The following is a 26,569-nucleotide window of genomic DNA, read 5'->3' as shown; positions in this document are numbered from 1 at the left end:
TCAGGCTTCAGAAGTTGATGATCTGCCCCTTGGTAGAATTCTCAATAGAATCGTATCTACATGCAGGCGTTGTAGATGAAATAACAACATAGTTTATAGTTAAAGATCACTTCTCATTGACAACTGTTGTCAGGGAGGAGATTTCCTCAACACAATGCTGTGGGGTGTGATGCTTTAAGTAATTTGTCAGAACATGGAGATCCATCACATTGGAAGAACTGTTAAGGTTTGAAGCTAAGTATCTTGCATCTTTGAGGTGTATTTCATTTCTTCATGTACCTCTGCTGCTGAATGCATAATCGTTTCAAAAAACAATACCTTTGATCTTTGAAGTCCCTATGAGTAGTACTGAAGGGAGAGTAGATGTTCAGGTATTAGCATGTGGAGTTTGGTAAGTCTCCCTGGGATCCAACATTGCGGACAAGTTGAATCTCAACTTCATCTTTAGCACTGTTTAGTTTTGCAGATACGTTTTGAACAATATTGATAATATTTTTCAATTTCTTTGTTTTTGTCCTCAATTTTTGACTCGTAGAATCTTTGGTCATGTACCTTGTTTTTGTGATGTTTCGCTATTCCTTATAGCTTCCAATGCCTCATTTGCTTGCTGCGACTGTTCGTGGTATCAGCTCTTCCAGAATTCCGTTTGTCGTGCTTCTTTTTGTAGTACAGCTTCATCAAAATCTCTTTCTAGTTTTGTTAAATCAATGACTTGAGAATGATTTTCTATCTTGGTTTGCTATATGGGTATTTTCTTGTGTTCGATTTCGTTGCCGTCCGTTAGGTCTACCGGATCAACATGTAGTTCATTGCAATGTGATTCTACCAGACTCTTCATATAGTTAAATTCCTGCTGCGCCCAATGTGCGTAGCATACCCCTTGTACAGCTATGAAGTCCGTTGTAAGGTAGAACTGGGTTGGAAGAAGTGATATGCAATGTGGCTGAATAAAAATTTCGTCTACCTTTTTATCACTCTTGTTTGAGAGTTTATCAGTGTAATAACATTTGCAGTTGTCGCGAGATCCAAGCTTATGATGATATCTATTAATCCAAAGCATGACTCTGTCATGATGTTCTATTAGAAAAAATGCCATCCGCGCAAGAGTTCCTAAAGATTGAGGTTGATCTATTCTATGGGTGCTGTAGCGCCTTTCCAGGTGGTGGTTTTGGAATTTTGCGCGATGATGTATTTCGAAAATTCGCTTTCATCATTCCGTATAGTGCTTTTTAAGACAATGCTACAGTCTACCTTTTCCAGATCAGTGACAGAGTCCACCATTTTGGATTGAAAACACATACCGCGCAGTGTACACAAAATATTGAATTTCTACTACAATTCTACTCACTCAGATATATAAACTTGAGTTGATAGTTTGCCGTTGATACAAGAACATAAAACATGTTTACATCGAGCTTTTTTATTCCAGAATGGAGCGAAATCGCTTGCAAAATTATACAGTCACGTGATTTGTCGACGCAAAAAACATAAATGAATAAAAGCGGTAACACTTCACAATGTATAATAAAAGCCTATACAAACTTTAGAATCAATAAAGTAGTGTGAACACATCGGTTAACAGAAAGAAAACATCCTGTCGTGGAACATTCCACTGTGCATACATTTGTTAGAAAAATTTAGAACACAATATTATGAACACATCGCTTAAACACTAGCAAATACTCACCATGAACACAATGTTATTGCAAAAATGATTAATCTATTAAGAATAAACAATGTTGGTATGATATATTATACATGTATGCATATGCAGTGTTTTAAACGACAAAAACACAATTTATGATAATTCCACGATGAATAGTATTATGTATTCAATCATGTTCACAGAAAAAGAACTGTTGGTCTATGATAAAATAAAAATACATCACGAGCATAATTAATGTAAAAAATCGAAATACTTAAGTGTCACATCGCTATATTTACAAACTTAATTGAATTACAATCGGATTCCTAAGACACGTACATTACGTTGTAAGAGCCAGAAAAAACTTTAAAAAGCTAAAAAAAAGTATAAAGGGTAAATTAATATTCGATATGATGCCTATATTGGAACAATCTTGGGGTGTACATTACCTCACTAGACTGGGAGATCCTTTACTTGTACAAGTAAGAGCATCAGTTAACGTTTTGGCGCTCCTTAGATAAATATATAGACGTAATATATACATGTATAAGATAAAAATAAAATATAAAATAAAAGCTATATATATATATATATATATATATATATATATATATATATATACTGAAGAGACATAAGATCTGGTGCATCAAAATTGGTACCGTATAAGTTTCACACACACACACACACACACACACACACACACACACACACACACACACACACACACACATATATATATATATATGATAACATAAGATAAGAGTGTCGCCTCTGAACCTTTGGCTGGCAGGTGTAGGAGATTCTTATGTGTGTAAACAGTAGCAAAGCTGGAGACATGTAGTGTATAATTTTTGTTTAACTTCATATATATATTCAGACTTTTACTGACTAGTTTAATGTTGAATAAATTATTGATAAAGTTTAAGTGTATACGGATATTGATATATTGATATTTTAAAAGGTTTAGTTTTCCAAAAAAAAAATTGGACTTCAACTATAGATATACTGAATAATTATGCAATATAAATAAAAATATTTCCCCGCTTCATTATATATAATTAACTTTTTTAAATGACTAAACACGGCTGGTTAATACATCATAATCTTTTTCTGATTGTTTTCAATACTTGGATGAAAGTGAATTTGAAAAGATTCTAAAATTGGGATTTCTTATACGTTAAAAGATATCCACTCTGATGACGAGAATGAACTAAAGAGCTTCACCGATGCGTGCACATACATGTACCTATACGTGGGTACATCAAAACAATAATAAACAATGTTACATATACAAAGTGTCCTATAAACTGGTCACAAACACACATACAAGTGCATTTAAAATGTGAATTTTATAAATTAGTTTACGTTTCAAAATATATCAACAAACTTCGGCTTTCAGTGAGATTCGTACAATTATCCCAGTCTCTAACATATACTCGTACATGTCTATAAAGGCACACTGCACAACGTTTTGCAAAAATAAAAAGATGAAAATATAAAACCAAAAAGAAATGCCAATGATTTTCAGAATTTAAGATGCATGAAAACCTTACATTTTGTGGACACACCGTCCGATTGAGGGTTACAGGACTTTGTAAGACTTTGTTGATTACATCCCACACTTATTGTTCTCAGCAGCTACATGCGGATTACTTGTGACATCCACTTCAGACCAGAATTCCCTTTCTTCAGGAGTAAAACAAGTACTTAATATAGAATGACATTGTATGGATTCAAAGGCATCTTCAACATCCATGTCCCGAACTTCTGGATTGCGAGTCGTGTTTTGCTGATTAGTCTTCCGGTCCGTTGATTACTACGTTTTCTTGATATTGTTTATTATGCGACATGCGGCGTTATATCTGAACCGTCCTCCAGTATACAGATGGTAGCAATGTGTTTTGACACATTGAAACAACTTGAATCGATCCTTTAACCGCGAAACGACTTTCTCGTCCTCTTCTTCAAAACTTACCAAGTGACAAGATTTAACCGAATATCCAGTGTACACCAAGCTTTTGATAAATTCATTTCTTATCAAATTGACTGTATATGCACACGTTCCGCCCTCATATTCAGTCAACAAACGAACCCTATCTCCACTTTCCCCCGACAGTGGTTCATTAAACTTTGTTTTGAATATATCTCCCATTTGTTTGGTCACAATGAAGATGTAGTGGTTGCTATCGGATACTGCCCTTTCTAACCAGTCGTGGCGACTCATCATATTATCTTTAAAAGAAGACTCAACTGACACAGTATTTATGTTCGGATCTTTGAGTAAACTCGTCAGCTGGGAAATGTCTTTGTTGTATTCATCGACTGTTATTATCATTGCAGTTGCTTTGGAAGACTCTGAAAAATATAAGATATGGCAATGTTTTTTCTGGTAATCATATGTTTCTTAAGTAATAGATGGATCAATATTTAAAAGTGTTTTAATGTTTTGTCTTTAAAACACGTTTACTTCTTCCTTAGTAAAAGCACTTTAACATGCATCCAAGTTACCTTTGGACTTGACAAAAGAACTACCCCTCTCTCTTATTGATAAAACACATAAAAGATGTGTCAGAAAAAACCTCATCGGAGTTTACAGTGACCTTAACCTTGTAGGTATGACCTTAGATGAAATCATGACACCAGCTTCACATAAGAAGCAATTCCACAAAATGTGTATTCCTCTCAAGCATATAAAAGTTAAAGCCTGGAAAAGCGTTACTAACGGACAGACGGACGGACGGACTCTCAACGTCATAACATTTCGTGAGTCAAATACTTTTAAAATTATAATAAATCAACGACTCTGTAAATTCAATATGAATGAATTCAAAATTAAGAATGAATAGTGGTACCTACCATTGCCTGTAACATTCATTTTCGTGGATGGATACAGGGCTGTAATTTAGAATTACCAACAAATAAACACATGTTACCAGGATTGTTAGTAAATGTATTACATATACACAACATTTACTTAAATATATACAGTATACACGATTATTGAGGTAAACGGAAAATTCCTTCACCAATTTGGTCACAGGAGCAAAGCGCGTTCTGTAAGCGGGGTCGATCGATTACTGAAATTCGCGTCAGGTATTATAATTTAAAATGTTCAAATGCATTACTTTAAACTTCGCGTTTCCCATAGATGAAATGTGATAATTATTTGTATCCTATGGAATATGTCAGGATTTTTATATTCTATAAATATAAAAATGAAATCGTTCGAGTTTACTTAATTTTACATAAATAACAGCATTCAAAATGGATCTGATTGGCCCTATGAAATTTAGATCTTGGTATATATACAGTTTATTTGGGTATAATAATTTCCACACAATTATTCTAATCTAAAGATGACTATAGATACGCTCTCAGTATTTACTTCAGTGTAACATTTCTCGATATAGAAACCCGTGATATTCTCTATACAGATACCCCAAAAACATTCTCTATATTGTTATCGAAGACATTTTTTATAAAGAGACCTGAGGGATTCTTTATACGGAGATCAGAGACATTTTTATACGGAGACCCAAGACATTCTTTATAAGATTGATCCGAGACATTCTCCATGCAGAAACTTGAGACATATGGAAAAATGACATAAAATTATGACATGAACGATAAATGTAGTAAACATAAATTTTTACCTGCGTCAATGCATATCCTTTTCCTTCTATAAAATAGTGTAGCAATCAAAGAAAGTAAAAGTACACTCCCGAAAAACAAAATGGACCCGACCACTATCGGGGTAGTGTAAGATGTTTCCAAAACAGCTGCAACGGAGGGAACAGCTGAAATGATACCCATCCATAATTATTGTTATCTTGTGACAATAGTAGTATCACTGTTTGGTTATTTAGATATTTGAATTTGACATGTACATGTATAACGAAGAAACTTAAAACTGATATGACAAAAATACAGCAATCAGGTAAAGAAGAGGCCCATGAGCCATGTAGCTGATCTGAGTCATCTTGGCCCTGATGTTGTTCAACTGTCCCATGAAATATTTTGATCCCATATTCTGGCCAAAACCTAGCCCCAAAGGGTCATGACAAAACCTAATTTGAATACATACAACATGGGGATGCCTTAACACTAATATGATTAACATTACTTTGCTGGTTTGGAGGTCAAGGTCACAAGGTCGACGATCATGGTATGAAAAGAAAGATGTCGACATAAGAAATCTACATACAAAAATGTGAAAGCTTTATCTTATGATAATTTAGGAGAAATGTTAGATTAGGTTTTCTTGAAAGTAGGTTAAACGCCAAAATCAATGTCAAGCAACATCGTGTCAAATGAAAGGTCTTGCCGTAAAGAATTTGTATGCAAAATAAGCAATTCCTCCTTTAAATTGTTCTGGAGATATTTAATAGTTTAGGTTTCTTAAAAGTAGGTCAAACTCGAAGATCAAGGTCACAACATTAGAAACTTTGTACCAACAAAATATTTCTTTACATAGAACATATACATGTATATGAGCCCTATTAATCACATTCAAAAGTTATGAGTAAGGTTGAAGTTTTGAAAATCGGTCGAACTCCAAGTCAAGTTTAAAAGGTCAAACATTTATGAAAACCTTTTCCATAAGGACTTTATAAGCAAATTATGAAAGCCCTACCTTGAATAAGTCATGATATATTGAATACGCTCGGTTTTCAAGGTCAAAGTCATTAGGTTAATGACGTATTACTAAAAGAATATCTTGGCACAAGGAATTCAAGCTCATACGAAATATGAGAGCCTTATCACTCATCATTCAAAAGTTATGAGGAGGGTTAAAGTTTCAGAAAGACATGCCTTAGGCTTAAGTCGCGGGGACGTAAAACTAACTTGAGGACATTGCATTGGGATTTTATTTAGTATGCCCCTGCTACTCTTAAACAGAATTTGTTTCAATCAAGCTCTTGTACATTCCCATATTAAATTTGATCTTCTATTGTGTCCCTGAATTGAACAAACTTGAATTTGAGCTACCTGATGATACCTGCATATCAATAAGACTAATCAAGGTCCTGTGTTATTGAGATTATTTTAAAAGATATTTCCCTATATATTCCCATGTAAAACTTTGATCCCCTATTGTGTTTCCGTCCTCCTTTCGAGGGCCACAAATATAACAAACTTGAATCTGAATACCTAGGGATGCTAGCATATTAACATGACTAATAATGATCCTGTTCTAGAAAACAAGATTTTAATATTGGCCATGGCACGAGCGGGGCTCGAACTCACGACCTCCCCGTTCACTTCATAACCGGGAGGTCAAGAGTTTGTGTCATGGCCGCGTCAACATAGGTAAGACGCAGGTAGATTGCTTCTTCCACAAACTCTCGACATTTAGAAGTGAGAACCACGGGTCATTTAGATACAACCTTCATAACGGAGGTCCCTTGTCGCGGCAGGCGATGGCAGGTTAACGAACCATCATTGCTACGGTCGTAAGCTCTAAGCATTTACTTCACCTACAACTACTAATGTTTCGATATGAGTGAACATTATTGACGTGATTTAAAACCCAACCAACCATTCTATATATACGCATGCAAAACTTTGATCCCCTATTCTTATTTCAGGTAAATTTCAAGTTTTTTGATCCAGCAGTTCATAAGAGGAATGTTTAGATTTTTTTATCCACACGCAAAACTTTGATCTCCTATTGTGGCCCCACCCAAACCTCAAGGGTCATGATTGAACAAACTAAAATCTACTTCATGTCAATTTTTCTGGCCCAGTGGTTCCTGAGATGAATATTTTTGAATTATTCCATACTATTTTTGCCTTTTTTGGATTGCATGTATCTCACCTTTGGAGAGAACATGGTCCTTCATTTAAACAAACTTGAATTCCAATTACCATAATGTGATTTGTACTAAGTTTGATTGAAATTGGTCCGGATGCTTTTGATGAGATTTTTAAAAGATGCAACAAATTTTTCGCTATATATACTAGCGGAAATAAGAAACTGTGCATTATTTGATATATGTTTTTTTCCTGGTAATCATATATTTCTTAAGTAATAGATGGATCAATATTTACAACTGTTTTAATGTTTTGTCTTTAAAATACGTTTACTTCTTCCTTAGTAAAGGCACTTTAACATGCATCCAAGTTACCTTTGGACTTGACAAAAGAACTACCCCTCTCGCTTATTAATAAAGCACGTAAAAGAGGTGTCAGACAAAAAATAATCAGAGTTTACAGTGACCTTAACCTTGAAGGTATGACCTTGGGTGAAATCATAACACATAAGAAGCAATTCCACAAAATGTGTATTCCTCTCAAGCATATAAAAGTTAAAGCCTGGAAAAGCGTTACTAACGGACAAACGGACGGATTCTCAACGTCATAACATTTCGTGAGTCAAATACTTTTAAAATTATAATAAATCAACGACTCTGTAAGTTCAATTTGACTGAATTCAAAATCAAGAATGAATAGTGGTACCTACCATTGCCTGTAACATTCATTTTCGTGGATGGATCCAGGGCTGTAATTTAGAATCACCAACAAATAAACACATGTTACCAGGATTGTTAGTAAATGTATTACATGTAAAACGTATACGGTACCAATTTTGATGCACCAGATGCGCATTTCGACAAATAATGTCTCTTCCGTGATGCTCAACCAAAATATCTAAATAAATATGATACAGATGTATATTTAATTGCTGTGGTAAAATTTAGAAATTCATTTCAAAATTAAGGATTATCTCCCTCATGCATAGCTCTTATCCTTAGACGAATTGGACTCTATTTTTTCGCACAGTTTTCCCCCTAAAGTAGCTCCTACAAGTTTGTTGTTATTTCGGATTTCAAACATTTCGATTGAGCATCGCTGAAGATACATTATTTGTCGAAATGTGCATCTGGTGCATCAAAATTGGGACCGTATAAGTTTTACATATACACAACATTTACTTTGAATATATACAATAATTTCTCGCTATATATACTAGCAGAAATAAGAAACTATGCATTATTTGATATATGAAAAAGTAACACAAAACAACAATGAATAAATTCTAATTTTTGTAATACTGTTAACAAATGTATTCGTTACAACATTTCATAATCCATTGATGTTAACGTCGAATAACGTCAATTTCAGCACACTCGAAAGACACTGGTATTCGAATTTGAATTAACAAAATTAATAACGCGTGTGACCACCATTTGCATTCACGCATGCTTGACAACGGCGCCTCATTGATGACACTAAAGTGTTCAGAAATACTTGAGGGATGTTGTTCCAGATGTTGGTTAAAGCCTGGTCTAAATCAGCGTAGCCGGCGTTGCATTTCATCCCAGACGTGCTTGATTGGCAATAAATTGGGGGAAACAGCTGGCCAAGGCAAGACATCGACATTCTGTTGAACAAAAAAGTCCCTGCCTACACGTGCAACACGTGGCCTTGCGTTGTCTTGCTGCAGAGTGATGTGATTTTGTTGTCTCTGTATGAAGGGTATCACATGGCGCTGAATAAGTTCGTCGTGATAGCGTACGCCGGTGAGATTTCTATTCACAATTTGTAGAGAGGTCCTTCCACGTGCTGTTATTCCACCCCACATCATAACGCTACCTCCACCGAATTGTCGACGTTGCACAACACAAGCGTCCTGGTACCGCTCCCAAACGCGACGATACACTTTACAACGGCTGTAACTGCTATCCAAATGAAATTTGGATTCATCAGTGAACAGAATATTGGCCCGGTCCTGTATTCTGAATCGCAGATGTCGTCTGCACCACGATAGTCTAGCGATACGATGACGTTGAAGCAATATTGGGCGCAACGCTGGACGTCTTGGTCTGATGTTGTACTCGCGCAGACGATTACGTACAGTTCTTGGACTGATTGGTCGAAGTCCAGAAATGCTTTGAGCAGTCAAACTTGCTGTCTGGAAACGATTTCTCAGGTGCACAGGTCTAATGTGGTTGTCCTGTCGACGTGACGTCACACGAGGACGCCCTGAACGTGGTCGATCCCGAGTGTTACCAGATTGTTGGAAACGTCTCCATAATGACTGGATGGTGTTCCGATGAACTCCAAATTGCCTTGTTACGATATGTTCTGCCATTCCAGCTTGAAACATCCCAACAGCACGATTACTTTGGTTTTTGCCGAGTCGTGGCATGGCAGAAGGGTAAATTTTGTCAAAATTAAAGTGCTTTCCTTAACGAATAGTGTCCAACAAACCGTTTACACCTGCTACTCCAAACAGCATTGGCCAGTAAAACTTGTGCGTACGAACACTTCAATAAACAACATGTGTTCAATAACCATGAAAAAGTCCGTGCATCTGAGTCGGATACTATCCGATATTGTTTAAAAACATTACCTTTATCGATTGTTTATATTTTATAAATATAAACAATAAATATAGAAAAAAGTATACTAAATCTTATAATGCACAGTTTCTTTTTTTCGCTAGTAAATTAATATTTTAATGATCTTCACTTAAAAGGGTTAAGCACTTCATTTGAATAATTTGAATCCTCTTTACCAAAGCGTGTTTTATGGAAAATTTGTTGAAATTTTGATGCAGGAGAAGTAAAAAATGTTAATAGTTTATGGACGGACGGCAGATCAATCGGACGCCAGTCAACACAGGAGAGCTAAAACATTGAAAATGTAAATATGTGGAGTGAACCTTTCCTTAAAGTATGTCAGGGTTATTTTGATGGAAAAGTTGAAATGGTACATTAGTACAGTGTTAATTACATTTAAAATTCAAATGTTTGATATCATGGTTATTAATAGAAATGTGCTGCAAATAATTTTTTGATTAAAGATTCAGAAATTTCTTTTAGTATTGTAGCGAAGTCAAAGAATAAATCACATTTATCATTATATATGTACCTGTTAGAATATTTCTAATTGACAAAGAAATGTTGAATATTTAATAAATTCACCCGCCAAGATGTTTATGTTTACCTGGGGGGTGCGAGATCTGAAGGTAGACCAAAGACTCATTTGTTCCTATACTCATTGTAGAGTTCAGGGAATTGGATGTTGGATGAAAAGGACTAGGTTCGATAGTAGACATTTCTGACCCTAAAATTCCAACATTCTCTGATTTATCTGAAATTAGTAATTTCCACGTTGAATGTTAGAGAGATTGATTAAAGTTATGGAATATGACATTACAAAATTAATGAAAATCACTTATTTTTCACGTTTTCCTTCAAAGTCATAAAATGAACATTTCAGTTGGTCATTCAACTACAGATTTTATGGACAATGTGCGTGGCGTTGATTAGAATTTAGATTCATGTATCAATATAAAATGCAAATCTAAATTGAAAATATTCACGCTCTTATTCAAGTAGTATGAATTCCAAGTTCAATTAAGGTCAGTTTACAGGAATTCGTCGACCTAGTTCCTTGGTAAATGCTTATACTTTATTGAAAATCCATTAATGAACTGGAGGGAAAATTCATCTTACGCATGCGTAAAATGTCCTATCACAAAATGAAAAGGTGAAGAACAGTGATCAATGTCATGACTCTTAAAAACAATATACAACAAGAGGTACTGTGAGCAATGCTCACTAAGAATACCCCCCGCTTACCCCAATCTCCCAAAGGGTGTTGGTAATAGGTATAAACTACCTCTTTTCTGAGTGTACATTTTCCTGCAAACTTCAGTGTCAACTTCTTATTTTCGCAAACTTCAGAATAAACTTCAGTATTATGATCCAAAAGGTATCTAGGAACACAGCATCTCCATGCGATGATAAAAGCCGTTAAAGAATTTAAATGGAAACCATATTGCTACTTCAATGTCCAGTGCGCGTGACCTTTGACCTTTTGACCCCAAAATCTATAGGGAACATCTTCATCCCATGGGTAGTCCATATGTATGATATGGTGACTGTAGGTGGAAAGGATAACGCTTAGAGCCCGGAAACCATATTGCTACTTCAATGCCCAGTGCGTTTGACCTTTGACCTTTTGACCCCAAAATCGATAGGGAACATTTTCATCCCATGGGTAGTCCATATGTATGATATGGTGACGGTAGGTAGAAAGGATAATGCTTTAGAGCCCGGAAATCATTGCGTCTACAGACGGACGGACGAACAGACAGACGGACAACCCGATTCTAGTATACCCCCCACAACTTGTTGCAGGGGGTATAATTAAGAGTAGGGCAAACACGGACCCCCGGATATACATGTACTAGACGTGGGATCAGGTGCCCCAGAGGCGTAAGCACCCCCTTTTGACCGATCACACCCGCCGTGAACCGGGCTGAAACTCATATCTCGATCAAGTAAACGGATTAATGAGTAGTCATAATCAGTGTGTAAAGAACGGTCTAGCAATTGGTATGAAACGTTTCAGACAGCATTTAACCCAATATCAGGTGATATTATTAAGGCCAAATAGTTAGCGAAATGCCGACTTCAAACGAAACTGTTGCAATCTCTGTGACATCAACTTATTTGTCAGTAGCCTGCCTCGATTTGAAAATTGATCATCCAAAGAACAAGTTCTTACGTATCAAATTTGAGACATACAAACACCATATGCAGGTGATAATGGAATATGGGAAGTTGGCGACGGAGAAGCTGAAGTCATCCATTTGTCATGAAGTTGAGTTATTGATTTGTACTGGACTTCTAGGTTCAATAAATATCTAAATATGAAGCAGATATGGAAAACACGGTGGTGTATTTCATGTTGAGTTTACTAGGATATATTGAATCGATATACGAATGAAAATGATTATTTCTAGTAGATAAAACGTCTTCGATATTTGTAAATGTCGAGCTGAAGGCCATAACAAGAATTTTTTTCTAATGTAGAAACATTTGAATAGATTCTGCCTCGTAAAAATATAAAAATAGGTCAGCTAATAAAGGAGTAGAATTCGTGCTAATGGAAATTCCAAAAAACAAATCTGTTGGAGGACCTGTTCACCAAATGATACGATGATGTTGTCAATGAGGAAATCCAGTATCTTTTAATATCAACTTCAAGAGCACTTGTGTGTAGAATCAGAGTGGTGTTTAGCAAAATAATTCTTAACGAGTGATCACAAAATATGCATACTATTTTTTTTTTTTTATTAAAGAAGCAACTTTCTACGATGTCAAAAATTCTAGTCTGTAATCTATCGTGAGAAATGAACGAGTACAGTGTTAAAAAGACACATGTTTTCATGGTGATGATTCGAGAAATGTTTTGTGATTTGAAATTTACTAAACATGCTTTAGAATTGTTTTAGAATCCACATTTGATTTACACTACTACTTGCATATGTCATGGCACAATATGTTTGAAGTTTTCCTTTTACAGCAGTTAAGATTTTCTTAAGGAGAAAAGATAGGGGCTAGGTAGAACATTTACTGGATCCAGCAATGTATCCATGTTTATAAGAATTTTTCTGAAGTTTGGGAATACAGTATAGGTACGGTAAGTTATATTCATTCGCCACCTTGATTGGAATATTCAAACGTTATGACCAAGTTTAAAGTTTTTGCGAACTAAGAGACGGATGGACAGATACACGGACAGACCTAATCTCGGCTGAGATTTGGTTCTGCTGAATATTTGGACTGACGCCTACATCGAATATCGGAGCAGTCCTTCATAATTCATGTCTGGAAATTTACTATTAGCTTCGGTCGGTTCTAGCAATTAAATACATGGGTCCCGTGTCGCGGCAGGTGTTGCTACGGTAACGAATCCACACTCTAACGGCCTTGAGCGCTAAACATAGGTCTAAATTTGTGGTACTTCACTTAAAGCTAGTGACGTGAAAAAATATCGACGGGACGTTAAATAAACAACTGATCAACCTAGCTTTAGAGTATTTCGAAACTTTATCATTGATCTTGCAATCTCAAAATCAATAGTGGTCATCTACTCCATAAGAAGGACCAAAAGTTGGATGTCTTTCAAGCAAAAGTTTCTCAAGATATTGAACAAAAAATATCTCCCTATGTCAAGAGTAGTTTGATCCTTAATTTTTCACCTTGTGACCTCAAAATCGATAGGGATCAACTACTAGTGTACCCAGATTGATATCTGTCAAGCACAGGGATCTCAAGATATTAAGTGGACAATATCCTAAGATGTCCAATTTGTAGTGCTGTCACGGTTAACCGCGGCAAACATATTCAGTTTAGCTCGGTTTGTATTGCATGGATTTCGGTTCGGTGTCGTTTTACAATTTCCCATTTTGTTTGCCACACAAGCTATGATTGGTTCAATATTTTTATCAATGTTATTCCAACTAATGAAATTTCATGTAGCATAGGTAATAACAAAACCAAATATGCCAACATATGCAAGAGTGAGAATACTTTAATTTTCTGAGAAAGTAAGTCAGAAGTTTTTAACAAAGCATTCACAGTCTGCAAAAATATGGAAGTGCGAGTTTAGATATGCAATAGAATTGCAGTAGCTCAGAGGTAGAGCGTTCGTTTTGTAACCGGGAGGACATACGGTCGAGCCCAATCCAAACCAGAGACATAAACATTGGGTATGATTACTCCTTCGCCAAACGTTTGGATAATCGAAATAAGTCATGGGTCTTTTGATTGATTGAATATTGTTTAACGTCCCTCTCAAGAATATTTCACTCATATAGAGACTTCACCACTGCCGGTGAAGGGTTGCAAAAATTAGGTCATTGAGCAGGGAAGGATCTTTATCGTGAAACACCTGTTGTGACACGGGACCTCGGTTTTTGCGATCTCACTTGAAGGACCGCCCCATTTAATCGCCTCCCGTGTCACAGCATGCCTTGACACGTTCACGAATTCCTACTATCAAGACCGTAAGGACCATGTACTCGTCTGACTTTGTAGTACATCACTTACAGCTTATTATAAAAGCTCTTGAGAGCTTATTTTGTCTGTTGTATTGATATTGCACATAATGTCGTCTTTAATCAAATGCTACGTATTGTTACTTTGTTGAATAGAATGCATTAGAGATTGATTTTGCATTGTTCAGAAAAATAATTACCTCAGGGTCCTTGTTATTGTTGGATTCATCAAGGTTTTATTTTAATTAAATCCAACAAAAACCTCCTCAAAACCGAGGTTTTATTTCCTCAAACGAACCGTAACAGTCCTACCAAGTTGACCCTTGATCATTGACCATCTGACATTAAAATCAATAGGATTATTTTTAATGTCAAGTCACGGGTTCTTTAAAAGATATTGAGTAGACCTCATCTACTGACCGACCGACAGAATGACCAGGATACCAAGAAACCAACAGACGCAAACCAATATGCCCCCTTTTCTCAAGGGGTGGACATAAAAAGAATCAAAACATTTGAATCTCCATTAGTTGAATATTGTACTTACTTGTTATGTTGAAATGACATGGCTTGAGAAAAAAGCGTTCGCGAGTTGTCAGGTCGTGGTAATATATCTATATCAAAGATAAAAAATAGTATGATATAATAGAAATACGAATATGCAAAAATGAAAAGGATAAACAACGTGTTACTGGTCTTATAGTGTACAGTTCTGAACGATATACAGTCATGTATTTGTATCAGGATCTACATGTACATTTATTATATACTTTCAATTTCATCTCTTCGTTTTTCTTTAAAAGTTTGCGGGCGTATATCACACGATATGTGCCCGGAAACATTCCGGCCCGCAAACATTACGTCACAATCAATACATAAGCCGGAACTATGCCGTTAATTTTCAAATTCTTCGCATTTTCCATCTTTTACTCAGTTAAACCAATAAAGAAATTGTTAAAAATAAGATTATTGTTAGTTTTTAAATGAAATTGAAAGTATTTAATAAAAAGGGTTATAGACTTTGTATGGGAAAATGACGACCACGTGTTTTTTTTTTGTCGCAGACGGACCTCGCAAGCTCGGTCCTACCACGCGCCAAAAACCTCGGTCGTCATATTTTCCCATACAAAGTCTATAACCTATAAATATAAATAGCATTGCTTTATGTATTCTCTATCAGGGAACCAAGACTGTTTCATAGAAATTGAATGCAATTCTTTCAAACCTAAAGGTTTTCTCAAATCAACATACTAGTAAATTGACATGAAAAAGAAATGCAACCCTAATTAAACGTCAGTAATTATCAATATTAATAAATGAATGTTAGCAAATCTGAATTCCATGATACATACATATTCGAAAACAATTCACGGTTGATTGAACTCGGTCACACAACGTATACTCCGATTAGTACATGCACTGATAAACGTGACAACACTTCATGCATCTCAGACCTGTTTGTTATCTTTTAGGTATTTTGTAAGAATAGTCCAATACTGAAATTGTTTCTGATGTTGTGATCTCAAAAGGATACCTATGATACCCAACGATGTAGCAGGACAGTGCAGTTACTGTTGGCTGGAAACACGCAAAACGTTGTAGCAAGAGCTCTGAATGTCCACAAACACACAATAAACGCCTTAGAATGACTAATACAACTGCTGACCGCCCTCGAACTGGCCTATCGAAGGTTACAATGTTTGTTTCGTCATTCTTTCATGTGGTTGCAGCACTTGCGGAACCGATTTAGAAATGTACAAAATCAGCAAATGAAACACCGGATACACACAATCTAAGAATAAGCCGAAATACTGTGCTGAGGCGACTCCGCTCCTATACTATCAGGCCACATCACGTTGCACTGGAATTGCCCCTTAATCGTCATGGTTACGACGACACCGATCAAATGTGTTCCTGTGCAAAGATGATGGCTTATACTCTCCTCTGAGGAATCAAGATGATCGTTTTGCCCCTCAGATGGGCGGTGGCGTCTTTTTCGAGGTCATATTGAACCTTACACCCCAAAACCTGCATGGTGAAATGTGACAGATTTGGTTTGGTAGCGTTATGGTATGGGGAAGGATCGGTAATGGTCGCAAAATATGTTTGGTTTTCATTGAAGGCAATTTGACAGCCCAACAATGGCATTGTTTTGCATCCTGTCGTCCGACCATTTGTCCGCCAGCACAACTTGATTTTTCAACAAGACAATGCCCGGTGTTATATACACATGTAGCGCGATGTGCAATGGACTATCTTCACCAAAACAATGTCGACATATTATTTTGGCTCCATACAATCCCGCGCGATCTCTCGCCAATTGGGCGTGTGTAGGAAATTTTAGGTCAAACGCGTCCAAATCCATCAGAGGCATTACCCGCTTTGTGTCGGGCACTTCTGGAGGAGTGGCAGAACATCTGTATGACAAGTGAATGGATAACGAACTCTATGCATCGATGAATTCGAGCAGCAGCAAATACTAACGGAGGCTTATTTGTCAGTGAAGTGATACCACCTCTTCAGACATGACATCTTTTGCCAAAGTAGTGATGACAAATACTAACTTCACTGTGTTGTTCAATGGGATGGATGCAGATTTTTTGTATATATTCTATCAGTTGTAAAAACAAAATAATAAACAATATATTTTAATCAACTGATAGACCTATGACCGAAAAATGGAGATTGCATTTCTTTTGCATATCAGTATACTAATATATGGAATAATTCAAATGCTTACCCTCGAGTAGTATTCATTTGGAAAATTGTATTTTGCAACACAGTAAATGATCTAGAAAAGATAAATATCAACTATGATTATAACATTCACCGATTATTTTGATCATTTATGAATTGATACTCTATTTCATTAATTCATTTGTTACTTATAGAACTGTTGAAATTAATGGCATCGTTAATATTTTCTGATAAAACTGTCCTGACTTCTTTGATCTCATTCATTCTGTATCTCTGTATCTTATCAGTCATTGACTATAAAGTATTGCTCTATTGTGTCACTATAGCACGGAAACGTTTACAGTAAGTACCTCTTCTTGTTCTCTAAACATCAACATGTCGATATTGAGAAGTTAATATGTCTTTGATCTTAACAATTAAACGACTTTATTAAACCAATAAATCTCCATCTTTATGCACTGAACGACATATTTTTCTTGTCTTGGCCGAAAACTTGTCAAGATGTCAATTTTCAATCGGATCACCTCGGTCGATTCCATCTAACCTCGGATGTATGCTGTTTTCCGCCATAGTGCGTATACAGTGACGTATAACAACATGATTAACTCAACTAAACGATTAAATAAAAGATATTTTGATTAAACCATTTTGAAAACAAATCACAACATTCAGAACCGATTTCAATAAGTCTTAAATGAGAAGAAATCGTCAAAAACTATTTATTCTAAGCATAAAAATTGATCTTGTCGACATCTTTTCGGCGATTTACGACACATATCATCTTTCAAAAGTCGTGTAATAATCAGGGCGACATTCATTTTAATGGCTTAACTTTTGGCGGCAAGGTCCATCATATTAATTTATCTACAAACAAGACGAGAAATTTATATCGTTCAGTGCATAGGATTGAGACTTATTGAGTTAAAAAAGTTGTTTAATTGTTAAAATCAACGGCATTTTAACCTCTTAATATCGATATGTTGTTTAGAGAACAGGAGTAGGTATTTAAACATTTCTGTACTATGGGACCAATTGCAAATTGGAATGTGCAACCGCGCTTTGTCACACAACACGCAATCATGCTAACCCAACATTACTAAGTCTGCTATGTAGTGACAGTACGAGGGTATGCTGTGTTAATTATGTAATTTTAGTATCTTGGTAAACTTTTCTCTAGCCATTCGATTTGATTTCTCTCTTTGCTCGGCATCAAGTCTGTTAGTACTAGAGAAAAGTTTACCAACATATACATGGTGGTATTTTCAATACTTTGACTTGTAAGTGAAACTGCAGGAACATTTTACAATTATTTACAATTACAGTGCATTATAATCATTTTGGCCCGACCTTGGAATCAAAACCTTTATTCCTGGGATCACGTTATATGAACTATATTGCACGGAAACTCAAATGTGTGACAAAAGATGAAATTATTAGAAATCTATTAATTTCAACTTTACCACTCATTTGAATATCCGTGCATTATAGTTCAAAGATTCGATGTAAAGGAAACATTTCTTACTCCGTTATTTTCTGTCCAATTTCCAGGCGTTATCTTCTTATATTTTCCCATAAATAAACAATTTTGGATCCTGATATTCTCCAGTTTCTTCCAACGATGCGTCATGGTTTTCTTCTGCAAATCTATTGAACACCGATCTATCAAGAAAGGGAGAAACAAAATCAGAAGAACCGGTCATGCCGATATTTCACAATCAAAGAAGCAGTGTTAAAATTTATATAGCGTCTTATATAAAAAAAAAAAAAACTCTAAGGCGCTTTACAGGAGTAAGAAGAGGAATAAAACAATAAAACACAATTAAATGGCATAAGATCTTACATGCCATGATATATATGATATATTTCATGCATGTCAAAAACCTAAACACATTTTACATAATGAATATGTCATACCTTCACCGATGTCCGTGTGTTCCTTAGTGCTCCCCTTTAGTTGACTTGGTTTTGTAGATGATGATGATGGCGGGACAATTGCCCTCACAACAGCTTGATACTTTCTATATTTCGGCCTACACTGCTGGCCAAACTCAATCAATTCACCGGCAATACCGACAGAAACACTGTCTTCTTTGACTATTTCTAAACAAGACACAGACACCTTAATGTTTTCTTTCTCCATTTCCTAAAAATAAATAAATAAATATATATATATATATATATATATATATATATATATATATATATATATATATATATATATATGCAAGGTGATGATAACGAACAGTGATCAATCTCATAACTCCTATAAGCAATACAAAATAGATAGTTGGACAAACACGGATCCCTGGACACACCAGAGGTGGGATCAGGTGCCTAGGAGGAGTAAGCATCCCCTGTTGACCGGTCACACCCGCCGTGAGCCCTATATCCTGATCAGGTAAACGAGGTTATCCGCAGTCAAAATCAGTGTGCCAAGAACGGTTTAACAATCGGTATGAAACACGTCAGACAGCATTTGACCCAATGATAGGTTGTATTGGCGAACTAGATCGTTATAACGACCATAGAATCTGCGAAATGCTGACTTCAATCGAGACTGTTGGAACCCCTGCACCGTCAACTTGTTTGTCAGTAGCTTACCTCGATTTAAAAACTGACTATATGCAGAACAAGCTCTTGCATATCGAATCAGTTGAGTTATATAAACACCATATGCAGATGATAATGGAATATTACTACAGAAATATGGGAAGTTGACGATGGAGAAGCTGAAATCATCCCGTATGTCATACAGTTCAGTTGTCAGTTTTCCGTTAATGTCTACATTCAATAAAATATCTAAGTATGAAGCAGAAGTGGACGACTCTGTGGCGTCCTTTATTTCGAGCTCACAGGGATATATGAAATCGACATATGAATGAAAGTTATTGTTGTAAATAGACAAAACGTCATCGATATATTTAAATGTCGAATTGAAGGCCACAGCGAGAGAATTTTTCTTCTCACGTAGAAGTTTTTGAATAAATTCTGCTTCATATGAATATAGAAACAGGTCAGCTAACAAAGGAGTACAATTCGTGCCTATGGGCATATATATATATATATATATATATATATATATATATATAAAAGCACAAAAACCCAACAACACCCTTCTTTCTTAAAGTGTTACATTGGCAACAAGTACACTCAGTACAACACTCAGTACAACAGTGTATCATTCTTGTTACCAATGTAGATTATTGATACTTGTCGTTTTTTCGTAGTGTGTGTTATTTGTTTATGTAATATATGTCTCTTGATAAAGACGCGTGTTGCGTCGAAAATTTGAGTTTTAAATAACCAACAGTACTTTTATTTCCTACGAATAGGTAATTATCCATCAACCAAAATGCGTGATATTTTCATAATAAGAAGGAAATAAACCGACTAATTCTAGAGCATACTAACATATAACATATAAAAGCACAAAAACCCAACAACACCCTTCTTTCTTAAAGTGTTACATTGGCAACAAGTACACTCAGTACAACACTCAATATATATACTAACATATGCCAAATATATATATTGTGCGTTTGTGTGTGTGTGTACCAAATGAATTAAAAAATTTAGTATATCATTTGAACAAAATATATACAGAGCGTCTGTAATAATATAATCATGTTAAGTATTATTTTGTCATTGTTAATTTACAGATATTTTTGCATATATATGTATTTTTCATTGTGTGTTAGTATGCTCTAGAATTAGTCGGTTTATTTCCTTCTTATTATGAAAATATCACGCATTTTGGTTGATGGATAATTACCTATTCGTAGGAAATGAAAACCATGAAAAAAGCGCATCTGAGCATATTGGTTGAGATGTATTAAGAAATCAATCGACTGCCAATTTATTCCAAAAATATATGTTTCTTACATTGAAAAAACTATAAGTATATGATACAGACTGAAAACTGTTACCGTATAACTTTTTTTTCTGCGGGTGCAAATTTTTGCGATTTGTCTCCAAAATATGTACATGTAATTTTTGCGATTTTCAATTTTTGCCATTTCCCAAAATGACAAAATTTGAATGACACTTTTTTTTTTATTAAAGATTATTTCTAACAGGCAAAGCAAGACAAACATTTATATTTAATGAAATATTTGAAATATAAAAACTTTTTGTAAGGTAACATTAATCACTTAATGGTCCGGTAGGGTCAGAAAGCTTACTGAGACGTTTCAAATATTTCAAAATGGCCATGTTTGCAGGCACAAGTTATGAATGCTAATGATTCAGGAGCACTAGTCACTACGCGATAACAGCTGACAACAAGGTACCTGTATTACGCAATAAAGCATCTACCTCAAAGGGGCCTCACTCGGGGAAATTTTAAGCGCAATATTCAAGGTATTTTTTGCGATTGAATTTTTTGCGTTGGAGACTTCACCGCAGAATTTCGCAAAAAATAGCACCCCGCATAAAAAACCAGTTATACGGTATATGAGCTCGAGAAGAAAGAACTATTGGAGGGTCGTTACAACGTTTTCACAGAAGTATTATACAATACACATATATTATACTAGCGGGAAAAAGAAACTGTGCATTATTTAATATTAAAAAAAAATAACAATGAACAAATTTTATTATTTGTAATACTGTTAACTAATGTATAACGCGTGCGACCACCATTTGCATTCACGCATGCTTGACAACGGCGCCTCATTGATGCCACTAAAGTGTTCAGAAATGCTTGAGGGATGTTGTTCCAGATGTTGGTTAAAGTCTGGCTTAAATCAGCCAATGTCACTGGCTGATTTGGTAAACGGCGTAGACGTCGTTCCATTTCATCCCAGACGTGCTCGATCGGCGATAAATCGGGGAAAACATCTGGCCAAGGCAAGACATCGACATTCTGTTGAACAAAAAAGTCCCTGACAACACGTGCAACATGTGGCCTTGCGTTTTCTTGCTGCAGAGTGATGTTATTTTTGCTGTCAGTGTCTCTGTATGAAGGGTATCACATGGCGCTGAATAATATTTCGTCTCGATAGCGTACACCGGTGAGATTTCCATTGACAATTTTTAGAGGGATCCTTTCACGTGATGTTATTCCATCCCACACCATAACGCTACCTCCACCGAATTGTCGACGTTGCACAACACAAGCGTCCTGGTACCACTCCCAAACGCGACGATACACTCTACAACGGCCGTCTCTGCTATCCAAATGAAATCTGGATTCATCAGTGAACAGAATATTGGCCCAGTCCTGTTTTCTGAATCGCAAATGTCGTCTGCACCACGATAGTCTAGCAATACGATGACGTTGAAGCAGTATTTGGCGCACCGCTAGACGTCTTGGTCTGATGTTGTGCTTGCGCAGACGCTAACACGTACAGTTCTTGGACTGATTGGTCGAAGTCCAGGAATGCTACGAGCAGTCAAACTTGCTGTCTGGAAACGATTTCTCAGGTGCACAAGTTTAATGTGGTTGTCCTGTCGACGCGACGTCACACGAGGACGCCCAGAACGTGGTCGACCCCGAGTGTAACCAGATTGTTGGAAACGTCTCCATAATGACTGGATGGTGTTCTGATGAACTCCAAAGTGTCTTGCTACGATAGTTTGTGCCATTCCAGCTTGAAGCATCCCAACAGCACGATTACGTTGGTTTTCGCTGAGTCGTGGCATGACAGAAGGGTAAATTTTGTCAAAACTAAAGTGCTTTCCTTAACGAATAGTGTCCAAACAAACCTTTTACACTTCTTACTCCAAACAGTATTGGACAGTAAACCTCGTGCGTACGAACACTTCAATAAACAACTTGTGTTCACCAACCATGAAAAAGTCCGTGCATCTGAGTCGGGTACTATCCGATATTGCTCAAAAACATCACCTTTATCGATTGTTTATATTTTATAATTATAAACAATAAAAATAGAAAAATTATACTAAATTTTATAATGTACAGTTTCTATTTTCCGCTAGTACACATGTATACATAGAATTGCTATGTGAATAGTGAACATTTTTCTTTATTTTCTGCCTTTATTATTTCATTAAAATTATTTGGTTTGCAGATGAAAATAAGTTTGTGTGAGTATATTGATTGATTGAATATTGTTTTACGTCCCTCTCGAGAATATTTCACGCATGTGGAGACGTCACCACTGCCGGTGAAGGGCTGTGAAATTTAGGCCTATGCTCGGCCATGGAGCAGGGAGGGATCTTTATCGTGCCACACCTGCTGTGACACGGGACCTCGGTTTTTAAAGTCTCATCCGAAGGACCGCCCCATTTAGTCACCTCTTACGACAAGCAAGTGGGCACTGAGGACCTATTCTAACCCGGATCCCCACGGGATTTGTGTGAGTATAAAGAAAAATCAATTACCGCCCGGACTCCTATCCGAATGAGGTATTTTTGTGTCATCTCCCGTGGCCTGACTTCTATCATAAGATTTTTGTAGTTCTGTATTCCACCTGGAAAACATCACTTATACATTGAACTAAATGAGTGGATCAAAGGATTTAATTTTGATTAGATTGCAGTATATATCGAGCAGGGGTTATCAAAACTAATCTAACCTTTAAAGTGATTCTAAACAATGTTGAAATGATGGAATCAACACATTTCAATGATTTTTCTTACATTTGAAAGTGTAGAATTAGTCTATCAATTTAGTCTTTGTTAAAATACTCATACACTCATCGAGTATATCTTGATCGGAATCCACAATATTAACTGTATTTGTACACCGTTCAACTAATACTTACATTTCCAGTGTTCTTTACAAATTGTATAGAGATAGCCATTTCATCATGAACGCGCTGCAGTTCTATACAATCCGTGTATGTTGTAAGATGTCTATTTTAACGAATAGGAATTCGGACAGAAATGAAAATAGGAAGTAATAATAAGAATTTAAAAATGCAGGAGAGTATATGAACTGTGACGCTTCTCGCCGTCAAACTTTTCAGGAGCGCTTGTGAGCTTCATGAATTACATTGAAACGTCACAGTTCATACCGTCACGTATTTTAAATGTACAAGAATGTTTAACGAGTTCTTCAATGATGTATACTGTAAGCATTGAGGTGAAAATGTTTTATTTTAGAAGACGTGCTCCTTTTATAATTAAGGTTTTTTGCTGTATTAAAAATTCTTTCTAAAAGGTATTAAAGGCTATATTTTGTTTAATCTTGAAAAAGTTAAAACTTCTAAATAAATGAACATTAAATCCAAAGAAGATATTTTGATCTGATATGATTTTTCTCCTTTATCAAGCTTAAAAATTAATTAGACTTGCGGCAGTTTGTAACACAAAAATATGGTTAGTTAATCCAAAATTGTAAACATATCAGAATCATTTGTCGGCATATCAATTTTGATCCATCCATTATGAATTGATTGCTAAATTTGTTGTGGTTATGATTTCAAACATTTTACAGAAATTGTCCTACAAAGTTCAAATCCAAATGGGAATACAAGTAAGAAGTTGTCCCTCCTTGTACAGTGTTTCAAAAATGGAATCATCTAACTCTTACCTTTCCTCACTTTTAATGCAAACGATCCATTCATGTACGATTTCTCAGAAGCTCTGTAATAGGTTAAATCAGTCTGCTTCAGTGTAATATATCTACTACACAGCCCAGTTTCAGCTTCATTCAAATCTTGAAAGGAAAAAAAAATTCCGAATCACCGTGAAGTTATTTCCATATAGAGAAAATAAAATTGCAACCTATTCATTTGTCTTTAACAAATATACTTCCCTTTGTGCATTATTAGGGTTTTAAAAATGACAAAATATGTGCTTCCGTAAATACCTTGGGTCTGTACCTGGCAATCTGTAGCAGCAGGACTCTGTAATCAACCACAGTATATATCACTGAGTGCAACTACTAGTATTTTCATAAGCGTATAAAAGTGGAAGAGGGAAATGCTATGAAGACTTTATCAAATGACTATCGTAATGTTCTATCGTAATTAAAGGAGCGGATCAGAGAGGAGCAGTAGTGATAATGGACGCAAACTTCTATAAAGAACAAAATGACGTGCATCCTTACAAACAGAGAGTTTAACAACGAACTTCCAGAAATACAAGACAATAAGACAATGCAGAGAGTGTAGTATCTATTTCAGAAGATCAAAGATATACTTCCTCTCTTCCAAATAAAGAAACAACGTTTTTGACAGACTTTGATTTCAGAAAAAGTGTTTTCTATGGCCACCCTAAAATACACAAATCCAAAAACTATCAAGGAAGCAATAAAAGTCCAAAAGTCAGACTGCTTCAATTGCCTTAATCCTGAGGACCTTACTTGACGACCAATCGTAGGAGGACAATTATCTAAATGAAAGCGCTTACGTATTATTAGTGTTTTCAATTTTACCACACATGACAATAACAGACACATCGTTTTCATCATAAAAAAGATATCAGGTATTGACAATCATTTTGGATAAAAATAGACGTGAGATCGATGAGAAAAAAACCCTTTATACAATGTATGAATATGAACTAATAGATAATGAAATATGTCAATGCAGTTAAATGCACGACTTTGGATGTCACGTCCAAGTTTAACTGAATAGTTACATGGTACACGCACATTAAAAGCAAATTCACCTGTGCAAATAGTGCAATGAATAGACCAGGAAATAATTGCGTTTAAACTTCCGAAATCAGACGCTATCTCCTGGGACGTCCCAGATCGAATATCATTTCCTTGTTAATTTCCCGTTTTATGTCAGATTGTCTCAGGGGACGCGTAAATTGTGAATATATTTAAAAAATAAAATAAAATCAGGGATTCAGAATATTGCATATAAAATTGTATATTGGAAATGTTGATATGATAGGTTAGTGTTCACGTAATTTATGCATGCATTATTAACTACAACAACTATCACTACTACTACTACCACCACAATTACTACTACTACTACTACTACTAATACTACTTTTCTTTAAAGGAACTATGCATTTCTAAAAAATAACAGCAATCTCACCTGTACTGAACACGTAGGTTTGTCGCACGCCTCGGCTATCGTAAACAGAACGGACAAACAGAACAGGAATAACATGCTTGCGGTTTACCTTCCAAATAAAAAATGCTACCCGAAATTTAAACTTCCTTATAATGTCTAATAATTTCCTCTTTTATAATTTGCATATTCATATAAGGACTTTATGACAGGTCGATCAAAATAAAATATCCTGTGGCAACTGAGCTGTTTGACCTTGTGTAGACTGCACGACGTAATTGTCCTAGCGGTTGCTAGGCTATTTCTTTGATTTAGAATATGATTTAATTTATGTTTTCTGTTCTCATTATATTAATATTATGACGAATTCGACCTCATTTCATACTAAACACTTTCAGCAGAGATAATGCAAGTCTTGTACACAATGTGTGTGAATATATGTTACAGTATAGGTACTGTGTTTGTACAATATATGATATCGATATATTT

General features: G+C 35.7%; 1 protein-coding gene across 4 annotated transcripts; it reads right to left on the bottom strand.

The window, feature by feature from the left end:
* Positions 1 to 1,404: 1,404 nt before the first annotated feature.
* LOC125653378 (uncharacterized) lies at positions 1,405 to 26,325 on the bottom strand. Of its 4 annotated transcripts, XM_048882814.2 has the most exons (13): positions 26,105 to 26,325; positions 24,919 to 24,955; positions 24,640 to 24,765; positions 23,487 to 23,575; positions 19,056 to 19,284; positions 18,664 to 18,800; positions 17,185 to 17,235; positions 14,992 to 15,058; positions 10,598 to 10,744; positions 8,109 to 8,147; positions 5,299 to 5,442; positions 4,502 to 4,540; positions 1,405 to 4,000 (listed from the first exon to the last, which is right to left on the bottom strand). In XM_048882814.2, the coding sequence occupies exons 1-13, from the start codon at positions 26,177 to 26,179 to the stop codon at positions 3,462 to 3,464; spliced, it is 1,719 nt and encodes a 572-aa protein (XP_048738771.2). In that variant the 5' UTR covers positions 26,180 to 26,325; the 3' UTR covers positions 1,405 to 3,461. The 4 variants fall into 4 exon arrangements, with proteins under 4 accessions (XP_048738771.2, XP_048738772.2, XP_056000587.1 ...); XM_048882815.2 differs by lacking the exon at positions 10,598 to 10,744 and having other exon boundaries at positions 26,105 to 26,321; XM_056144612.1 differs by lacking the exon at positions 26,105 to 26,325 and having other exon boundaries at positions 24,650 to 24,765; positions 24,919 to 24,934.
* Between the last annotated feature and the right edge of the window lie 244 nt (positions 26,326 to 26,569).

Source organism: Ostrea edulis, chromosome 7 (genome assembly GCF_947568905.1).
Source record: "Ostrea edulis chromosome 7, xbOstEdul1.1, whole genome shotgun sequence".
NCBI classification, from domain to species: Eukaryota; Metazoa; Mollusca; class Bivalvia; order Ostreida; family Ostreidae; genus Ostrea; species Ostrea edulis.
This window is presented reverse-complemented; position numbering and strand designations above follow the sequence as displayed.

Excerpts from the sequence above, each read along its gene's own strand:
- LOC125653378 (XM_048882814.2), bottom strand. The coding sequence starts at position 26,179 with ATGTTATTCCTGTTCTGTTTGTCCGTTCTGTTTACGATAGCCGAGGCG. Across the intron at positions 24,956-26,104 it reads AACCTACGTGTTCAGTACAG|AGTCCTGCTGCTACAGATTG; the intron begins GTGAGATTGCTG and ends GGTTGATTACAG. Across the intron at positions 15,059-17,184 it reads CAAATGAATACTACTCGAGG|ATATATTACCACGACCTGAC; the intron begins GTAAGCATTTGA and ends TCTTTGATATAG.